The sequence below is a fragment of the Anopheles merus genome, chromosome X (genome assembly GCF_017562075.2).
Source record: "Anopheles merus strain MAF chromosome X, AmerM5.1, whole genome shotgun sequence".
Classification (NCBI taxonomy): domain Eukaryota; kingdom Metazoa; phylum Arthropoda; class Insecta; order Diptera; family Culicidae; genus Anopheles; species Anopheles merus.
This window is the reverse complement of record NC_054081.1, coordinates 11611817-11631521: the sequence shown is the minus strand read 5'-3', so window position 1 is coordinate 11631521 and position 19705 is coordinate 11611817. Positions and strand designations below refer to the sequence as shown.

General features: G+C 42.1%; 2 protein-coding genes across 6 annotated transcripts; both read right to left on the bottom strand.

Moving 5' to 3' along the window:
* Window positions 1-832: 832 nt before the first annotated feature.
* On the bottom strand, window positions 833-10737 carry LOC121591743 (dopamine receptor 2-like). 4 transcript variants are annotated; one of them, XM_041912641.1, is made up of 6 exons: window positions 10131-10737; window positions 9531-9758; window positions 7069-7307; window positions 4415-5762; window positions 4141-4225; window positions 833-1237 (listed from the first exon to the last, which is right to left on the bottom strand). In XM_041912641.1, the coding sequence occupies exons 4-6, from the start codon at window positions 5725-5727 to the stop codon at window positions 1148-1150; spliced, it is 1488 nt and encodes a 495-aa protein (XP_041768575.1). In that variant the 5' UTR covers window positions 5728-5762; window positions 7069-7307; window positions 9531-9758; window positions 10131-10737; the 3' UTR covers window positions 833-1147. The 4 variants fall into 4 exon arrangements, with proteins under 4 accessions (XP_041768575.1, XP_041768585.1, XP_041768566.1 ...); XM_041912651.1 differs by having other exon boundaries at window positions 4415-5759; XM_041912632.1 differs by having other exon boundaries at window positions 4415-7307.
* Window positions 10738-14206: 3469 nt separating this feature from the next.
* On the bottom strand, window positions 14207-18328 carry LOC121591707 (ubiquitin carboxyl-terminal hydrolase 45). Of its 2 annotated transcripts, none has more exons than XM_041912555.1 (3): window positions 18255-18328; window positions 17281-17681; window positions 14207-17161 (listed from the first exon to the last, which is right to left on the bottom strand). In XM_041912555.1, the coding sequence occupies exons 2-3, from the start codon at window positions 17635-17637 to the stop codon at window positions 14546-14548; spliced, it is 2973 nt and encodes a 990-aa protein (XP_041768489.1). In that variant the 5' UTR covers window positions 17638-17681; window positions 18255-18328; the 3' UTR covers window positions 14207-14545. The 2 variants fall into 2 exon arrangements, with proteins under 2 accessions (XP_041768489.1, XP_041768481.1); XM_041912547.1 differs by having other exon boundaries at window positions 18137-18318.
* Between the last annotated feature and the right edge of the window lie 1377 nt (window positions 18329-19705).

Sequence of the window (19705 nt, the reverse complement as noted above, 5' to 3'; positions counted from 1 at the left end):
TCTGAACTGTTGATTTAGTATTTAAAAGAATCGCACCGCTGTTCTAGGTCTAGCGATGCATAACTTTTTAGGGGCGCCACAAATGTGGTCCCTAATTTTTTTAAAAGATACGCAACACGCTTTGCGCACTACGTTTTGGTAGAATTCGATTTATTCCTTTTTCTTTTAAGCCGCGGAACGGTGAGTTCGGGAGAGACGCGAAAATTAGTGTTGTTCGTTCGAGAGTTGCCGGAGAAGAGAAATGTATTGGTTAAGCCGGACGGATACGCGCGTGTCGGTGTCGAAACGTTTAGGACGAGAGAGAGCGTGTATGGAGCCACCGTTTTTATAGCTGCGGTGCAGCATGCTCCACTGTTTGTCCTGCTCTAGCTTTGTGTGCAGTCCCTGCCTAACTAGTCCGTTAAACATTTTGGTCGGTAGTTCTAGGTGTGCGCACCAGATGGCGCTCTGGTCGCTACAACTTCAATGCAAATTCGTCCATCAGTAAAAAGAGAAGATGAAAGTGTTGAAAGCGAAGCTGAAAGCTTGCTACCCAGAAATCGATGACGACACCAGCTATTTTTTATGTTTTTGAAATGCTCCAGTCTTATATCTTCTGCTAAACGGAGTTATTGAGGATCACTTTTATAGCAACATTTGAGTCTTTTGAACCCCTTGTAGGAGTCATTTGAATGATTTGATGCGCTTGGTCCCCATACTAGACCAAATCTTAATTAAAAAGGTACCAACAACAAGTAAACAAATGACATTGTTGAATAACGTACATTATAAATGATTATTTCATGAGAAAAACTACTTTTAAAGTATTGTTTGGTTACAGGCTTTATTATATATTCGTGCTCTATTTTGACAAAAACGAAACTTACAACTACACAACCTACTGATAGCACTGACACAATGGCGATAAAAGTACTTTGTTGCGATGGACTTGGAATCTCTTTCTTGGGCATTATTTTTTTTTACACTAGTTTTGTACGTATTGTTGAAAAAATCGAAGGGCTTCCAGTCTGAGTCTTCAGTTCTTTCCAGCAATCAACGGCAAATAGAGATTTTAAGTCACTCATAAGAACACAGCTTAGAAACTGAACTGAGAAACATAAGAAACTGATAGAAGGCTCGTATGGTCATCCTATCGTATTGGTGAAAACTAAATATGCGTCTGTTCGCATGAGTTTTGCCGCACTTGCTGTATCCCATGAAGCGAGCAGGTGGAGTAGCATCGTCTCGAAGCCAATCTCTGGAAAAAATATATGGATTGATAATGTTATATTAAGTAGTGCACAATCATTTTAGGCGCATGGAAAATATAATTCTATAACGAAAGATAGCATTACAGAATAATGCGATATTCCCATGATAGCGCAAAATTAAAAATTCGCGTAACTCGAGTGTCGCATAACACTTTCCCCGAGTATTTTACTGTATTTTCTTTCAACGTTATTAGGCCGAAAATACACGGGCCTAAGGCCGAAAATACACGAACCGCAATTTCGCGGCCGCGGAATTCCGCCTGCTGTCAAACCCATATAAAAAGTGTCAATGGCAACTTTCTCGAACTGTCATATCCATACATTTTTCAGCAAGCGGAATTCCGCGGCCGCGAAATTCCTGTCCGTGTATTTTCGGCCTTATACGGACGTCACACGAAGCGTAAACTTTGGCGTAAACTAAATTTCAGCCATACAACCCTATAATCTTTTGACAAGAAGTTTACGCTCTCCCATACAAATCAAGCGTAAACTTTTTGAGTTTACGCTTCGTGTGACGTCCGTATTACAGTAGAACCACCGACAAACCGACGTGACACTGGCGTTACAAAAGTGTCCCACACCAAGGTGTGTTTATTTAGAAGGTGAATTATTAGCGCGTTTGCCGGGCGCCATCGTTGAGTATTGTTATGTCAAATCGCATACAATTTTCTATACCCCCCTCCAGCCCTTCCGAATTTTAATACCGGAGTAGCAGTATTGTTATGTCAAGTCGTGAAATGTCAATTTGCTCTGAAGCACTTCACCTCCTAATATCCATACACCTTGAACACGGTGTCTTGCTTACATACACGCGCATCGATCAGCGCACAGAGTCGCTTCCCGCTCCAGACAAAACCGCCTGTCCAGTTCGATGGTTCGCGGTGAGTAATTGCGCGTATTTCGATCTAAGTCCGGCGCGCCGGTGCTGTGTTTCAAGACAAGTTTTAAAGTGTTAGGCAATTATCGTTTCAATTCAAAAGGAAGTTCACGTGTAAAGCACACATCAAGAGGAAGAATAGATCTATTCGTTATCACGAATTTGCAAATCTGATGCCTCGCGGGTTGGAGTCATTCTATAGTAAGTTTGTGAAATATTTAAACAATGCACCAGGATCTTTTGTGTTCATAAAAAGTGAAAGCGTTTAAATGTGTTGTGAAGATATACAATTATTGTTAATAGCAGCCAAATGTGCCCCTGTTTCTAGCGTATATTCGCGATACATATATCCACATATATTTCAATGATACTGCTACTGGAACGAAACATTCCAAGAAGAACTGAAGTGTGTGATAGTTAAATAAGAATTTGACACCCTTCCGTTACATAGCCGACAAGAGGCTCAGACCGGAAACTCACCATACGGACAAAGACTGTGATGGTTGTTGAGCACCAGGCTCTCACAATATCGCTTATAGTTAGTGGGGCTCAAGAGAGCCTTTTTGCTCAAAACTGAATGATGCACTTGTGACTCTTTCCTTACACAAAACGTTCAATCTACCTACATTAGCAAATTATGGCAGCTGCCCGCTCGATACGAATTAGCATTTTTTTAACTCTCACTATAAATGATTTCATACTCAACTAAATGATAGTCATCAATTGAGTTATCTTGTCCCTCATCTGCTCAGGCCACCAATATGGAGACAGAATGTACACCAAATTTCCCCATTTTGTATGGGAAATGGCATTCTGTGTAGAATATGTGTCTCAACCCTACCCGCAAATTTCCGTTAAATGCCTTCTAATCGCCTTATAATCGCCGGCGAATTGAAGGCGATCAGCAGTGCATTTAGCAGTAATTAAATGCCTTTGAAATATGTCATTGGAAAAATTTCGCTTTTAATTTGAAATTTGAAATTGCAACTGTCAAAAGAAAACCTTACAAGCGTCTTCGGCACTGCGCTGTTGTAGTGTTCCCAGATATGTGCGTGAGATTCGATAGCACGATTCACATGTTATGTTCTCTTGCGTTAAGCTCTGAGCTATTTCACTCTATTAAATATGGTCTGCATTATTCGGTTGTTAAAGACCAACCCGTTGAAAGGTATTAATATATCAAACTTATTTCGATAACTCTAGTAAAAGGAGAAATGAGATACATTTTTCTCCCATCCTGATTATGAAGGGTAAACATAGTCATTATTATGTTTTTTAAAAAGGTGTTTTTAAAATTTCGCTTAACATAAATTTGATTTGTTCTAATTATAGCAAGAAAATATTAATTTAAAAAGAAATAAACACAGAAAAAAGATAATAAAAATTAGGATTTGAACACACGCTTTCTCGGTTCGGAACTAAAAGCGTTGTCACTACTCTAGTTGGCAGTTACATTAGTGAGGGTGCAAAACCAGTATATAAACAAGCTAAGATGGCGGCAAGTTATCTGTTCTCGTTGAATCAAAAAGTTGAAAGATTTCGAAGAGATCCCGTTTCAGCCGTGAAAGTTTCGGTTGAAATCTTTATTCGCCTTCTAAGGCGACTAAGGCCTTAAATGCCTTCTGAATGCCTTCAAAGCCGTTTAATGCTGGTAGGGAAGTGCATCAGCTCAGACCGGAAATACGCCATACGGACAAAGACTGTGCTGTTTGTTGAGCACTAGGCTCTCAGAATATCGCTTACATTTTGGGGCCTCGAGATAGATTTCCGCTTTCGCTCAAAACCCCTTACAAAAATCGTTTTGTCCCCAAAAAGATAGTCTAGAGCACAAATTTTCTTATGGTAGATAAGCTAGTTGCGACTATAAAACGACTGCAACTAGAACCAATGTTCTTCTTGTTCTTGTTCTTGTTTTGAAGAAATCGCCAGTTATTGATAGTTTCAGTTCAACCTATCTTCATCATGCCTTTTTCAATCTTGAGTGATCTGTGAAATATGTATTTTTTTATTTACCTGTGATGCTATCGAACGCCTTGTCGGTTGGTACTTGAGTCTTAATTTTCGTGGGCAGCAAACACACAAAATACGCAGAAAAGCCCTGAAAAAAGGAACCCCCAATAATAAAAATAGAAGTCCAACAATATAAATACATGTTAAAACAGTTCAGTCATTATTGGTATTTGTTGAACGTTGGCATTGTTTTGTTGGATAACTGGCCTCAATTAAGATCTTGGACATCAATTTTAAATAGGTGTAAATTAGTTTTAAACTATTATAGCATACTTACCTTCGAAAATCCCGACTCCAGCAGGCATAGATAACTGGATTCATGCCTGAGTTGATCCAGCCTAACCAGGTTACTACTGCTGATACTATTTCTTCGTGAGCAATGCAGTCCATACAAAAGCCAGATAACAAATTTACGACAAAAAATGGCATCCAACAGATGATAAAAACTCCCATTACAATTCCTAGAGTTTTGGCAGCTTTCTTTTCTTTGGCAAATTTTGTAAGCTTCCGGGACAGTGAAAAATGTTTTCCCATATGAACGCGATGTCGCCCTCCGATACCGTTGTTCTCTAGGGCTGATAACGGTTCTTCATCGGGATCGTCTGGGGTAGAGTTAGTTGTCTGCAGCTGATGAAGTTTTTTGAGCGGAAATTGATGCTGAGTTGACAACGACGGCTGAGTATTAGGTTGCAATTGATCCAGATGTTGGAACTGCTGGTAGTGATCGGAAGCAGCCAACCGCGGATGATTTAGTCGCTCACGAGTGGTTCCACCACGATGTATTCGTAACGTGAGCTGAAGTTCACCAGATGCCATTAAGACTTGTTTAGTGCCAAGTTTTAGTGAGCGTGTTTGAACGGCGGCCGCTCTATAGATTCGGCAGTATGTAAATACCATAACTATTAATGGTAGGTAAAACGAAATAATGGATGAAAATACAAGGTAACCAAGGTGCTCAGTGAATGTGCATTTAAACGGTAGCATATCTGTCTCGCGAACTGCTCTCCACCACAAAATCGCCGGGAAACTGATCGCGCTAGAACAGATCCAAACTGCTGCTATCAGTACTACCGCTTTTTGGCGCGTCATTTTCATTGGATAGGAAAATGAATCCGTGATTGCCCAGTATCTGTCGAGCGAAATGACGCACAGGTTCAGAATTGATGCAGTGCTAAACAGAACGTCAAGCGATCGCCATATGTCACACCAGTCCGTGCCGAAGAACCAAGTATTTTGTAGTACCTCGTACAATGCAGAAAAGGGCATCACTACTAATCCTACTAAACAGTCCGCCACTGCCAGGCTGGTAACAAAGTAATTGGTAGCCGTATGAAGATACCGCTCACGAATAACAGCTAATATAACTAGTGAGTTACCAAACACAGTAGTAAACGAGAATAGTAACAAGAAGGTCAGCAGGCCAGCCTTGTCATTTGGAAGCGAAACTATGTAATTGGAAAAATTCGGTACAACTGAACCACAGTTTATGCTGAATTCCACCGAACCATGAGACACATTATAGAAGGATATATTCGTCAATGCTGTCAGTTGCAGAAACTCCCAAGGAACTTCGCTTGCATTACTCATCATTCACCGCCACTTTAGTTAATCTTGTTGGTAACCTGCTGAGAATTGTATAGAAAAATCGTAAAATAAATTTCAAATAAACATGATAATGAAACAGTTCAATGTTGAGCAGAAACAAAACAAACCATATTTCTAAATACATTTTTCTGGGATTACTAAAGGATCATCCATCAATTACATACGCAAAGGAAAGTAACATTTGGCAACCATGGGGTGAAAAAGATGACACATTTTTATATACCAGTAATAGGAGAATGACAAAAAGAAAGTTTCAGAAAAAAGCATTTTAATAGTTTTTATAAAAAATAGTTTTTACCCAAAACTTTTCAATTCCAAAGAATTGCAAAATCATTGTGCCCAAATTGAGCGCAACTGCAATTGTCACAATCGTTGTCAAAATGGTGTTTGCAATCGCGGTTGCGCGGTGCATAATAAAGGGCATACAAAATAAGATAACTATATAAAAAAAAAAGATACAAAAGCCAAAGCTTTGTAAAATATAGTTTTTTTTTTTATAATTGGCAATTCGCAATATGAAACACGCAGTCTAGCTCGCGGATAAGTACCTAATAGAACTCTCTGTAAAGCTAACATTGCAAATGGTACTTTAATAATAGAAAACTTCTCCACTACATTTAAATAGAACAATGTTTGCACAGTTTTTGGATAGGTGTTTGTTTGGAGGAACATTTATTTTAATATTGCTGGGATTGGATGATACTGATTTCATGTTTGAAAAAAAAAAACCCCTTCACAATTAATTCGTAAATAACGCAAACAAGAATAAAAATCGAAACCACAAGAGCAAAACCGATGAAGGCGCGAGGATACGCTTTTGTAAATTCCTCATCCCCCCGTGCAGTTACGAGCAGATCACCTTCTCTTACCACATTGTCAGCTGAGCACGACTCTTTTGATCAGCCCCCCCTAAAGTTGACACCATAGGTTGCCCACGAGATTGACTCGATGGAAAATAATAATGTCACATGAAAACGACCACAGCACATTCAATTAATAAACAATAAACAAATAAACACGGCCATCGAACAGAACAACGGGTAGTGGCAAATTTGGTATGAAATCGAGTCCAACGCAGCAACACGCTTTCTGGATGTAATAAGTAAAACATTGGAAGTACATAAAGTAAAAAATATATAAACAGAATATTTGATACACACTTATATACACACATATACAAGATTTGCAAACATATACATCATTTTAATTACTAGACTTGCTACATATTAGAGTACATTTGTTCATGATAATTTTATAATAACTAACAACTAATAATAACAAAAAAGTAAATTTTACTTGCAAAGCAGGGGCTTTGATGTTACTTACATAAAAGTTAGCTCTTATTTCTGGTGTGGTATTTTGTCGATACGTCTATATTTATTAATAGTCTATCGATCGGAAAATTCAATGAATCCTGACTACTCTTGGCAAAGGCAAAGGCCAAGCATGTGAGGAGAGTTAATTCAGTCATGTGGAAAAAAGGTTCTATAGATGTACAGTCGATCAATGAACCGTTGAGCATCGATTTTGATTAGGACATCCTATATATTTTGTAATGGTATTAGCTGTACGGGAAAGAAACGTAAAATATAAATTACGAAATTGAACATTTGTAGATAACAAGAAATTTAAACATAACCTAACGATAATATTGATTATAATTATGGCTCATCGATATCTCCTGTATCCATTTTGAAACAGAATACGTTAGATCGGAAATAGTTATGGGTTCTCGCTTCCGCGCATTGTTACTCCAACTGAGTCAAACCCACGATTCCGCTCATCATATATTCGGTTCCATGAGAGCCGTCAGGAGTTGTTGAGGCTGTCGGAACCGTCAAAGACTTTCTAGCCGATTGAAGCCGCTAGTTGGCAGCCAGAGTCGTCGGGGTTTGTTTGGAGCCGTGCGGAGTCGTAGGTACCGCCCGGAGCTGTTTATGTTAAGGGTTTAGGTGGCTCCGACCAGCTCTATTACGTCTGGGAAAAAATCGTAACGAATTCCTGTATGTTTTTAATGAACCATTTTACAACCCATGAACATTACCAAGTTCCTATTTTGTTGCAGGAACTAATCCAATTCCTTGTTAATGACTCATCCTTTTTTCTCTCATAGAGTATATAGATAATTTATCTGTTTTCCACCACATTTCCAATTATGGTCCATGGTTTGTCTTTGATTGATTATTTAAATATTATGGACTGATTGCAACCTCAGCGAAATTAAATTGTCCTGGACTCAAAGACGCATCCTGATCAAAGATTCAGCCGAGGCAGTACCATAACTATATAAAAAAATACAGTAAAATCTCTCTAAGATATAGGCTCTTCAAGATGAATTATTTCTTTAAGATGTACATTTTGACGGTCCCGTCATATTCCATTCATGTTTTGTCTCTCTAAGATGAATGTTTTTCAAAGGCGAATATCTCTCAAGCTGCATTTGCGATTTGGCAGCCAAAATTCTCGAAGAATAATTTATAGGTGGGCTAACAAAAATATTGGTCAAAGGATTTCATGTTTTTCTCGTGGATTCTTGGATACTTTATAGTTAGTTTTTATCATCATGAATATATCTCTAAGCTCAACGCCCCTTGAAGATTCACTTTAGAGAGATTTCACCAACCTAATTCAACTCCATAGTCTTATGCTCTGATCATGAAATATAAACTATCACCTGAGTGATTATAAAGTACCCTACTGTCTTTAAAGAATGTTTACAGTCCTGGTCATTATTTGGAAACGACAAAGAGAGCTGTGGTGAACAGCAAACACATAACGATTATACGTTCTGTACATAGAAGGTATTTGGTGTGCATTATAGTGCCACATTAGGAGACAGAACAGTTAAAAAACAAGGAAACTCAATTGACAATCACACACATTAGCTGATCAGTTTTAGTGAGAAAAAAGAGAGCGGCATAATCGTATCAAACAGCTACTGCAGTTCCGCTAATATATATATAGATTGAACATTCAGTGTAAGGAACGTGTCAGAAGTGTATCAGCTTATATACACCACATTTCTAGTCTGTTGAGTATCCGTTTTGGTAATCTGAAATTGCCGATCCGGTAGTCTCTGCTTCCACCCGCACATACTCAAAGGGTAACGCAAAGCACTGCAAAAGTTTAGACGCGCTACTTGCGTGCTTACAGTAACAGTAGCCAAAAATTCGAAATAACTGTGCGCACTGATCAACGTCGATATGGTCCTAACTAGAGATGTACGTACTGAGTAAATTTTTTTTATTAGCTGAATCCTGCAGGTAAATGTTAAGATTCGACCCAGAACTGAGATTGGATACAAATCTTTTCATTATTTACTCTGTTGTTATAACATAATCTCTTTGGGAATATATTAACGCTGATACACGAGATAGAATCTCAAAAGAAAAATCATGCCTTTCAGTACGGAAAGAGAAAAGTTCCGCGTTTTTATCGAAGAAATAGTAGAAGCTTCCACATCCACAGTAACTTTGAATGTTTGGTTTCGATTCATCTGCCTGATTTCTTTAGCAAGAGATTGTACAATTTGTAATATTGTTTATACTTCTTACGAACATTTCAATCACAATCACCCTGTTAACCTCTCATCTTGTTGTTTTCTTGATAGCTATCATGCAAATATATATCATGCTATAGCCAACGCTAACTTTCAGAAATGTCTGGCATGAAACGAATATTTTGTCGTTCAATTCATCGCCTACCGTTCGAGATGCTTACTTAAGACTGATTGTCTAGAATAGTATATGTAGTTCGAAATGTACGTGGTAATTAAAATAAAAACTTACGTTTCAACACCATTGCTTCCTCGATGATGTGTCTCGAAGTGTATTACCCATTTTTTTAATTTCAGAAGATTTAGACAATTCACATTTAGTCCCACTTGCGCTATCGAAAAAAAAGTTTCACTTATTCACACACTCCAGGATACTGAATGGAGCTTCTGTCCACACTTTTTATACATCCACTTCAGGCGTTTTGTATGTCTCTATATATACTAGGTCTCATTTGAGGATCTGAAATTCACGAGAGAAAAAACCCTTCATCATTCATTTTTTTAGCACAAAAATTGCGTTATGGTTATTGGCCCGTTAGTATTGCACTTTTGTAATCTAGTACAGCCTGCCTATCTTTGCTTAATAGAAACAGTACAACGTTCAATTTAAATGCACTCACTTCATATTTTAAACACACAAAATCTGTGCGATGCTGCAGTAATTCATGATGTGAATATGAAGTAGAGATTTGAGTGTAGTTCGATTGATTGAGATTGATAGCCGTGTAAATAACGTTATCATCTTACACGGTTGAGGTACTCTAATAGCCGAACGAAAGTGGCCCAAAACACTGGAACTACGCATTCACTTGATTGAATATACATAACTTACAATGATAACGAAAAACGAACTTTCTGTGGTATGATGTATCGCGTACGGATAGCTTCAAACACAGCGAACAACATTCATGGTTTGAGTAACGATGTCGACTGACGTTGTGGCTGACGTTTAGTTGAAATTAAAGCTTAACCCGTTTACATTACGTTGGCGTTATCCTTAGCCTCAAACCCAAGCAGCAGTTTCCATGCTCCCATGTTCTCATGTTGCGGGCTGTTCGTTATGGTGTTGTTCTTCTGGGAGAGGGGGTCCTACAGGATCTCTCCGAAAACCTCGTTGATAATTTAGAGTCCTGCAGCGAATCAAAACCAGAATACCCAACCAAACTCTTCAGGAAGGGGCATATCCTGGGGCAAGGGGGTGGATGTACATAAGGAGTACGTAGTGACCAGCTGTAGGGAAAGAGCTTATAGTTACTGAGTTATTCAGGGGTTCTTTTAACTTTGGAACTCTTTCCTATCGGAAGTTAACTCTATGTGATGGGAAGTGGACTCCAAGGTTTTGGAGAGGCCATTGGAAATTGGTATTGGATTCCAAAGCACGATGTGCCACCCGTAACCAGATGGAATACATTATTTACTGAAATTGGAAAAGCCTTAAATAATTGTTCTTTGAAAGCCTGAAACACAATTATTGTATATAATGGTATATAATAAAGAAATATATCAATAAACAAATAAATACACATACATAAAAAATAAAATATATATATATATATATATATATATATATAATATATATATATATATATATATATATATATATATATATATATATATATATATATATATATATATATATATATATATATATATATATGTATATATATTATATATATATACTTATTATATATCCATGAAGTTCTTGTTATTAGCTTATATTTTTGTTCTATTATTATTTGTTATTATACTTCTGTTTTCGTCTTACTCTCAATTCGTACATATATATGTTGTACAAGAACTAGCATATTTTGATTGCTGTTTGCCATAAACACCAAATTGGTCTAAGGCCAAAAAGACTATCGAAATACTTGTCAAGCTTGGGACGTTTGATGGTGTGTTGAACATAGTACGAAAACATAGTGTTGTTGTTCATAGCTAACTGCTCAATTGTTCTGCATGTGAAACGTTTAGTGAGCAGTTGAAGGAACAGTTGCTGCCAAACGAAACGATCGGCGGGGTTTACTCGCATCCGTCGTCGTCGTCGTACCGTTGACGAGCGAAAACCGCACGAATGGGTAAAATAAGGGAAGACTGTTGGGCTGGGACGCTCGCAACCCTTGCATTGTTCAGCGGCTTATTCTATTTTCTCTGCCATATCGCTTTTGTTTCTCAATTGGCCTGTCTCGAGACTTTATAATGCAGTCGTGAAAATGGCAGTGAAGTCAACTACTGTCTTTTGATGTCTGTTTCTAGCACAGTTGGCACAACCCCTCTGCAATCCTCCTTGGGGCTAACAGAACGCTTTCATAGGACATGGCACGAGTGAGACTGAGAATTGTTTTGTTTTATCCGTTTTGCTTCCCGTATCGCGTGGGGAAGGCGATAGAACATTGGTGACATTTTTTTCACTACATTTTCCTTACAAATCTTCCTTGCACTGGCTTGCAAAACAGGCCTAAAGCATTTTTTTACTTACATTTTGTGACAATTTCCTTAGAAATTTCCCTACTTGTGAAACAAAAGTAGGCGATATTTCACGTTTACTTTCACTCAATCACTACATAAACCCGGTCAAGTTGTACTTGACCTCCTTTTGTTGGCAATTTTTTGTTAGATTTTTTTCAAGAATCTCAAGTCGCTTTTCAAAGATTTTCAAAAGCAGGATTTATAAAAAGGTAAACATAACCATAGCTAGTTTATATATCCGCATACCTATTTTTTTATTTTTTTGCATCAGGCAATAATACAAACGAGCCGCCTCGTGGTACAGTCGTCAACTCGTACGACTTAACAACATGCCCGTCATGAGTTCAAGCCCCGAATGGAGACCGTGGCTCCATACGTAGGACTGACTATCCTGCTACGAGTAATCAGTAACAGATTGGTTGTTGAACCAAAGAAGAAGAAGAAGTTATAAAGGCGTGTGCTATCATAATGTTGTTTAAGGCCATTTATTTAAAAAATCATAAAAAAGTAAAATTTTCAGCACCACAACCGACATTTTGTAGTATCCACACGAGTACGGTTACAAAAATGTGATTCTGGGATTTTAAAAAATCTTACTTTGACGTGTTTGAAATTCTTATCTGAATTTGGTAGAAAATATTTTGAAATAATTTTGATAAGGTTATATACAAAAAATATACAATTTTACGATGCAAATGAGTATAAAAAGCTATTTCGAAAGCTGAGATGTAGTTAGACAAACAATATTGAAACACTTGGGCATTTGTATGCCAAACAGGACATTCGATGTAATTGCAGGTGCACAAAATGCAACAAAATTAAAAAATAGAAATTAATAGAAAAAATCTTAGCAAATTAAACACAATTCCAATTACTACTATTACACAATTAATTAATAATTTATTCAAGTGCGGCTAAATAAATAAGACGTTAAGAACGTCAAAAACATAAAATAATTTGTGTAAGAACTACATGCATGGTAAACATAATAAAAAACGGGCAAATTTCCTATTTTACAACCACAAACAACCATCCCAAACTGATCGATGATATCGCAAAAACACGAAAACTAGGGATGTGGCTATAATAACTAGTAGTAAAGGGTGCTATGGATGGCAGTAAATTGCTGCTAGATGCTGCTAGTGGTAGGAGTAAAGTACTTTTTTTTTTATATTTGGTTCAGTGATAATCTTATTGAACCCACCGGCCTGCCCAACACATCCCATCTGCACTTAAGAGAGGCGAAGGTGGCAGAGGCCCTACCAAAGGCCCTAAGGCGTCATCCATCAAATATGTAATAAGGGGAATTTAATTTTTGTTACGTAACGCAGCATAAATGTTTGAATTTTTATTTTTTCGAATAACTAATGCAGGGTTTCCAAGATTTGTCATAACTGTGAGACACTGCATTGACTCTTTCATACATTGTTTTGACTGCGGTTTGTTTTCTAATACCTCTTTCATACGTGATCATAATGTATTGGGAATTGGAGCAGCAGCACCCTTGTTCAACAATTCCAATAGGAATATTCAAAGAACCTGTCCAAAACGGGTCCAATTTCCCACATATGAAGTTCACTTCCAATAAGAAATAGTCAAGGAAGTGTTCCACAGGTGTGAGAACCCCTGGAAAACCCTGTAGGTAATAAACGAGTATTCTTCTTCGTGACTTAACAACCTTCGCGGTTATGCCGGCCTAAAAAAGATCTCGCTACTTTTTAGGCAGCCGAATAGTCCGTCATTTGGACCGTCTAAGTTGGTAACTACGGACGGAAAAACTAAACAGAGGATCGTCGCAGTAGCGTTGCATTCCGTTACTGCGACGACCACAGTGTGGACTCGATTGTAGGCCGGCAGGCATTTCGTGATAGTCCAAATCCAAATAGGAAATTCCAAGGAACCTGTCGGAAAAGGATGCCAATCTCTATGATAGAGTAAATAAATACATCGAAAATGCAGCCAAAACTCCTGCAAACATTACCGATGTTGTTCGTAATTTGTAAGACATGCGTAACATATGAAAAATCACATGTACTGTGAAAAAGAATATTCAATTTGTTGATGATACAACATCTAAAGCCAAAGAATCATTTCTGGAAAGGTGAACATATTTATGGAAGACCAGGAAGATGGCTGCAAAACGCTTCTGATGATAGTGATGTAAGAACATTGCAAACCGTGCTGAGGATCCGATTATCAGAATCTTTTTGAATTTGATTGCTGCATTTTGCATTACGTAGTTGATGGATGACGCCTAAGTGTACGTAATGCAATCATTAACATGTTACAGTTTTTGTTGTTGTTGTTTATTGTTCTTTAGCACAAAAGTAGTAGCTGAGAAGCAAAGAGTAACCAACCCACACATTTTATGTCATACACACGCTGTTCGAGAAGAGGATTTGAAGTTTATCTTTACAACAGTCATTGAACTTTTTTGTTTTGTTTTAACAACATCATTCTAGCCGCATCAAGCCGCACGGCCAGGCAAAACGTACAAATTTAAAAATGTTATAGGAGGAATTGTGACGCTATAGTAACATGAAAATGGATGGCAAAAAATATAAATTATTGACCACTCATCAAAATTGAGTAAACGGCTCACGATTGCTGTCGGTGTACTACGGACCAAAAAAAAAAAAAGAATAAAAATAAATTTCTTCTACACTGAGTAGAAGATCCTAGGGAGTAATAACATAGTAACGAGACTGGCGGTAAACATGCATCTGTGCGGGTAACGAAATGCAAGAAAGATCACGGATATCGGATGGATGACGAGAGCAGTTAGAATATGCGCTCATAGAACAGCAGGTAGGCCTGGACCTTCAGTACGCTCTCCTCCGTGACCTCGCGCACGTAGCTGTCCGATACGCAGTACCATTTGCCGGGCGGCGTTTCCACCTCCTCCGCCGCGGGCCGGCCCTGTGGTTTGTGGGCGTACCCGACCGCACCTTCCAGCTCGTCCTGCGGCTGCCGGTCCCGCGGATGGGACCGCTTGCGGCCGCACTCGTCGTTGTCGCTGGGCGTGTGCGAGGAGCTGAACGAATCGTCACTGTCCCGCACGTGCAGCCCCATGCGCATCGCCTGCTCTTTGGCCATCTCCTGCTCGGACTTGCGGTCCAGCTCGTCCTTCGTGCCCTGCGGAATGAACTTCCACCGCGGATCGTCCGGGCCGAAGGTCGGCCGCACCTTCACGTACGCGACATAGTGGCCACCGTGCATCGAGCCGGAGTGTTCCACCAGCCCGTACAGCGCGTACAGGATCTTTTTCTGCCCGGGGCGGATGTGCGATGCCCGCTTCACCTTCGACCCGCAGAACGGCGCGATGTCCAGCACGAACGGGAAGGACACCAGCTTGTTCAGCTTTTTGAACACGCTGCGCAGCCCGACCTGGAAGCGCTTCAGGTGCAGTATCAGCACGGCGGGCGGCTGCGAGATGAGAAACTGCTTGGTCGCGTTCGTGTTGACCGACGGGCCGCCCTTGCCGTTGATGCGCTCCGTGCACGCCTCGCAGCACACCTTGTTGTTGCCGGTCATCAGCTCCACCGCGGTGAAGTTGTTGAAGCAGGACTGTACCGAGTACTCGCCGTCCTCGCATTGGTATCGTGGCGCGATCGTGTTGCTCCAGTCCGCGTGGCTAAACGTGCGCTGCCGGCCGCGCTTCGGCTCGCCGGTGCAGGCATCGACGTCGCCCGCACCGCCGGCCCGCGCGCCCTGTCGCTGCCTGCTCGCCTCCTCGTCCGTTTCGCTGCTGCCGCCATTGCCCCCGGACAGCTGCCGCACCATGTGGGCCGCCCGCTGAGCGCTGATCCCCACCTCGCACACGATGTTGCTCCCGTCCGACTCCTTGTTGCTGTTCTCGGGCGCATCGTCCGACTTCTCCGGCATCGAGCGCAGCTGATTGCCGTTCTGGTCGACCGCCGGCGCGGAACCGCACTTCGATAGCGCGTCATCCGTCACGTCGTTGTCTTCTACGTCCGCGTCGGACGGTTCGCTCGACTCGTCCGACGAGCCGTCGTCGTTGCCCTTGGCGCAATCCGATTGGAATGAGTGATCCTCCGTCAGCGGCACCATGTTTGCCATCGCTTCGCTCTCGTCGCCGGCGCCGGCCGGCTGCTCCGCCGCGGCTGTCGTGCCGATGCCCCCCACCACGCCTCCCACCGAGGACAGGTTGATTCGATTCTTCTGATGCTTGGCAATTCGCTTGGCCTTTTTCTCCCGCTCGCGCTCCTTCTTGCTCGGCGCCTTGGAGAGCGCCGTGTGGCCGCCGGTGGCTGTCGTTGCCGTGCCCCTAGCCCCAGCCGACACCCCGGTCACGCCCGGCCCGTCCGGCTCGGGGCTGCTGCGCCGCCGGACGGGTGGCTGCGGCTTCTCCACGCACACGGGCAGCGAAATGTCGAGAAAGTACTCATGCTGCGACGAGGTATGGTGGCAATCCTGGCAGGTGAGGGTCGACACGAGCGAGCCGCGGAATACCTGCTCCGGCCGGAACACCCACTGCGAGATCTGCTCGTTGTAGTACTTGGCCAGCGCGCGCTGCGTGCCGTCCGTGTTCTGCCGACTCTTGCGCGACTCCAGCCCGAGCTTTTGCAGTATCAGCGACTGGTAGCGCCGCAGGTCGTCCGTGCGCACGCTCTCGAGCAGGTGCCGCAGCAGCTCGTGCGAGTCGTGCTGGTCGCCCCCGTCGAACTGGGGCCACTTGCTGGTCAGCTCCTGCAGCAGCCGGTTCGGGGAGAGCGTTTCGGGCGCGTTCGCCTGCAGGTCGGTCAGCAGCTCGGTCAGCGCCTCGGTGAGGCTGCGCCAGTTGTCCAGCACGCCGTCGATCGGGGGCGCTAGTATCTCCGTCCCATCCGGCAGCTTGATCGTCCCGCCCGGTATGTGCACCTTCTCGCCCTCGGTCGCCGACTGCTTTAGTATGTCGGACAGGTAGGGCGTGCGGGCGAGACACTGCAGGACCGCGTTGAAGAAGCACGTGTTGCCGAGGTTGGACAGGCCGCGCACACGCGGCAGCGCGTCGATGAGGCTTTTGGTCGCGTGCGGCACGAGGGTGGTGGACGATGCGGCCGTTCCGGCCGCCTCGGGCCCCTTGCCGCGCGCGCCCTGCTCGTACGTTTGATCGCTGGAGTTAAACTTGGCCGCGTCCGGCACGTCGAACGAGCTGTTTGTGGTTGATTGTAGCGCGTCCAGCACCAGGTTGCGCACCGACTCGGTCGCGCTCTGTATTTGCACGTCGGTGTGGGCGGCGGCCGCTCGCACCTTCGCTATTTCGCGCTTGACAAACTCGACTATATCGAGCAGCTTCGGCTTGGCGTACGGGTCGACCTGTACGCTGCAGGTGTAGCACCACACATCCAGCGTGGTGGTGTTGATTGCAAGGGCGTGCATATCGGAACGCGGCGTCTAGCGGGCGAACAAAGAGAGAAAAAAGAAAAAAAAGCAACCACACATACACACACACTGTACTAAAAGAGTTCAAACAGTGGGCCACTGTACGCAACAACGACGAAAGAAACACTTACTGCATAATGCTGCAAAGCGTGCTGGTTTTTGTTCCGGCCGCACAGCTGTGTGCCACATTTGAGGCAGAACCACAGCGAGGTATCGTCGTTGACATCGTTCGGCGTTTTCAGAGGCTCGTTGACATAACTGCCGCCGCGGGCCGCCTGCTGCTCGTCCGCACACTTGCTGCACGTCCTTCTGCACCACACCTCATTGCTTTTGATCTGTTTGCGTATCGTGTTCAGGTCGATGGACTTCTGTATGTGCGTGCACATCTCTCCGCCGTTCATTTTGGTGGCGAGTAGCGTTTCGTCGTTCGATTCGGTCGAGGAGGCACCACCGTCCACACGGTAGTCGCTGCGCTGTCGTTTGCCCATTGCCGATGCAACAAAAAAAACACCCTTTACCGTGCCTGCTCGCTCTGTGGAGTAAAGGGAAGGCGCTTTTAGTGGCACAAACTCGGTCGAAAGTGAGCAGCGCAAAATATGAAATAAACTGCTTCTCGCACAGATATTGGCACAGGGCTCTCGAAGGGGGGGGGGTCGTAGAAATGTCAGAACATGCACATGAAACAGTCAAAATGTATTTCTCACGTCATACCCAATATTGCTTCGCTATGCCCATTCGGATCGATTTTTTTTGTTGAGGAAAACATGCTTCACAGAGTACTGCATCCAATTTATTGGGTGTACACACGAGCATTTTTGCATTATCGAACGATTCTTGCTTTGTGTAATAATAAAAATTCCTTCTCGCTGTACAAGTCAAAATGCAATGGCATAAAAAAAAACAGCTACCCCGCAAAAAAAGATAGCCAAACCCCGTGTAGAGGTTTCGGCAAGCGAAGAGGAACGAAATGTAAAAGGGGTCGCTTACCGCTTTTGCTATTCCTTTTTTTTTTTTTTGCTTATATTTTCGTGGATCCCGACGAATTGGTTCAATGCGTCTCCACACTAGAAACCGCACACATATAATACTGAGTTGTTCAGCGCACCTAGTTTGTAAAATTTGTACAGGATGTGGCCAGCCGATTACACCGCAAATATATTAGAATCTGTCATTCGGTAACGTGCACGCAGTGGCTCGATTGCTCTAGATCATTTTGACAAGGTGTAGAGAGCAAAAACACAGCGTAACGGCAAGGTGTATGGATTCAAAACGGGGTGTAGGGTAGGTGTACCAATTGTTGTGCTATCCACACAAAAAAGTAAAATTAAGAACAGAATCTAGCTATTTACAGTTTCATATCAATGTATTAGAGTAATTTATCGTATTTCCTTATTTTCTGACAACCACTTCTTATCGATGAGCGAAAAAATCGTCCAACATTCCTTGGTGAAAGCAAAACTGCCATGTACCAATTGTTGTGCTATGCTTATGCCTGCAAGTTTTGCTGTCAGATAGCAAAAAAAAAAAAACAGTTGTGTCATTTCGCATGGAAAATCGTACAAAGTTGACATTCTAGACCTTATCTTCAAATTATTACATTTTATTGATTTCGAACATCTAGATATCAAATTTTATAATTGTAAATTCCTTAACAGGTCGGTCTGGTGGTACAGTCAACATTCAACCGACCAACAGTCAACAACATTCCTCTTGGTCTTAAAAATCAATTTGGTTAGATCAAACAATCCCCAAGTGCCACAAATCCAATAAACGACCACTAAACGAATTCTAAACAACTCAAGCTCTTTACCTAAACGGAATATAAAAAGACTTCGTTTAGCAGACGGAAAACGACTCATGCATTCTAAAAATAGCAGAAAGCTAGAGGCGCCATCTATTGGTGGGATACCCAACCAGTGGATCGCTTTCCTCGCTTGAAGAGCTTTCTCATTCCATCATCCTTTGAAGTTATGCATCGCTAGAACTAGAACGGCGATATGATTGTTGAAATACTAAACTCCATTGTCAACCGCCAGCAGTGAAGCAAGTGAGATTTTAATAATGGTCGATGGTGATGATACCCATGATACCCATAATTCATATAGATTTTTGCTCGGAAAGTTAGAAGGCTATATAGGTCATGATTAGATGAAGCTTGTCGAAACACATTGCAAGAAAAGGACAGCAATATAATGATGAGTTATAACCCAAGTGCCACAAATCCACTAAACGACCACTAAACGGCTTCTAAACGACTCAAGTTCCCTACCTAAACGGAATATAGAAAGACTTCGTTTAGCAGACGGCAAACGACTCATTCATTCTAAAAATAGCAAAAAAGCTGGTGGCGCTCTCTGTTGGTGGGATACACCAACCAATTGAGCTTCATCGCTTGGAGGAGAGCTTTCTCATTTCCTCTGTACTGTTGTATGGTTTCGCATTGAAGTTATGCATCGCTAGAACTAGAACGGCGATACAATTGTTTAATTACTAAACTCCACGGAAACCACCAGTACTGAAGCAAGTGAGAATTGAGTTATGGTCGTTGGTGTTGAT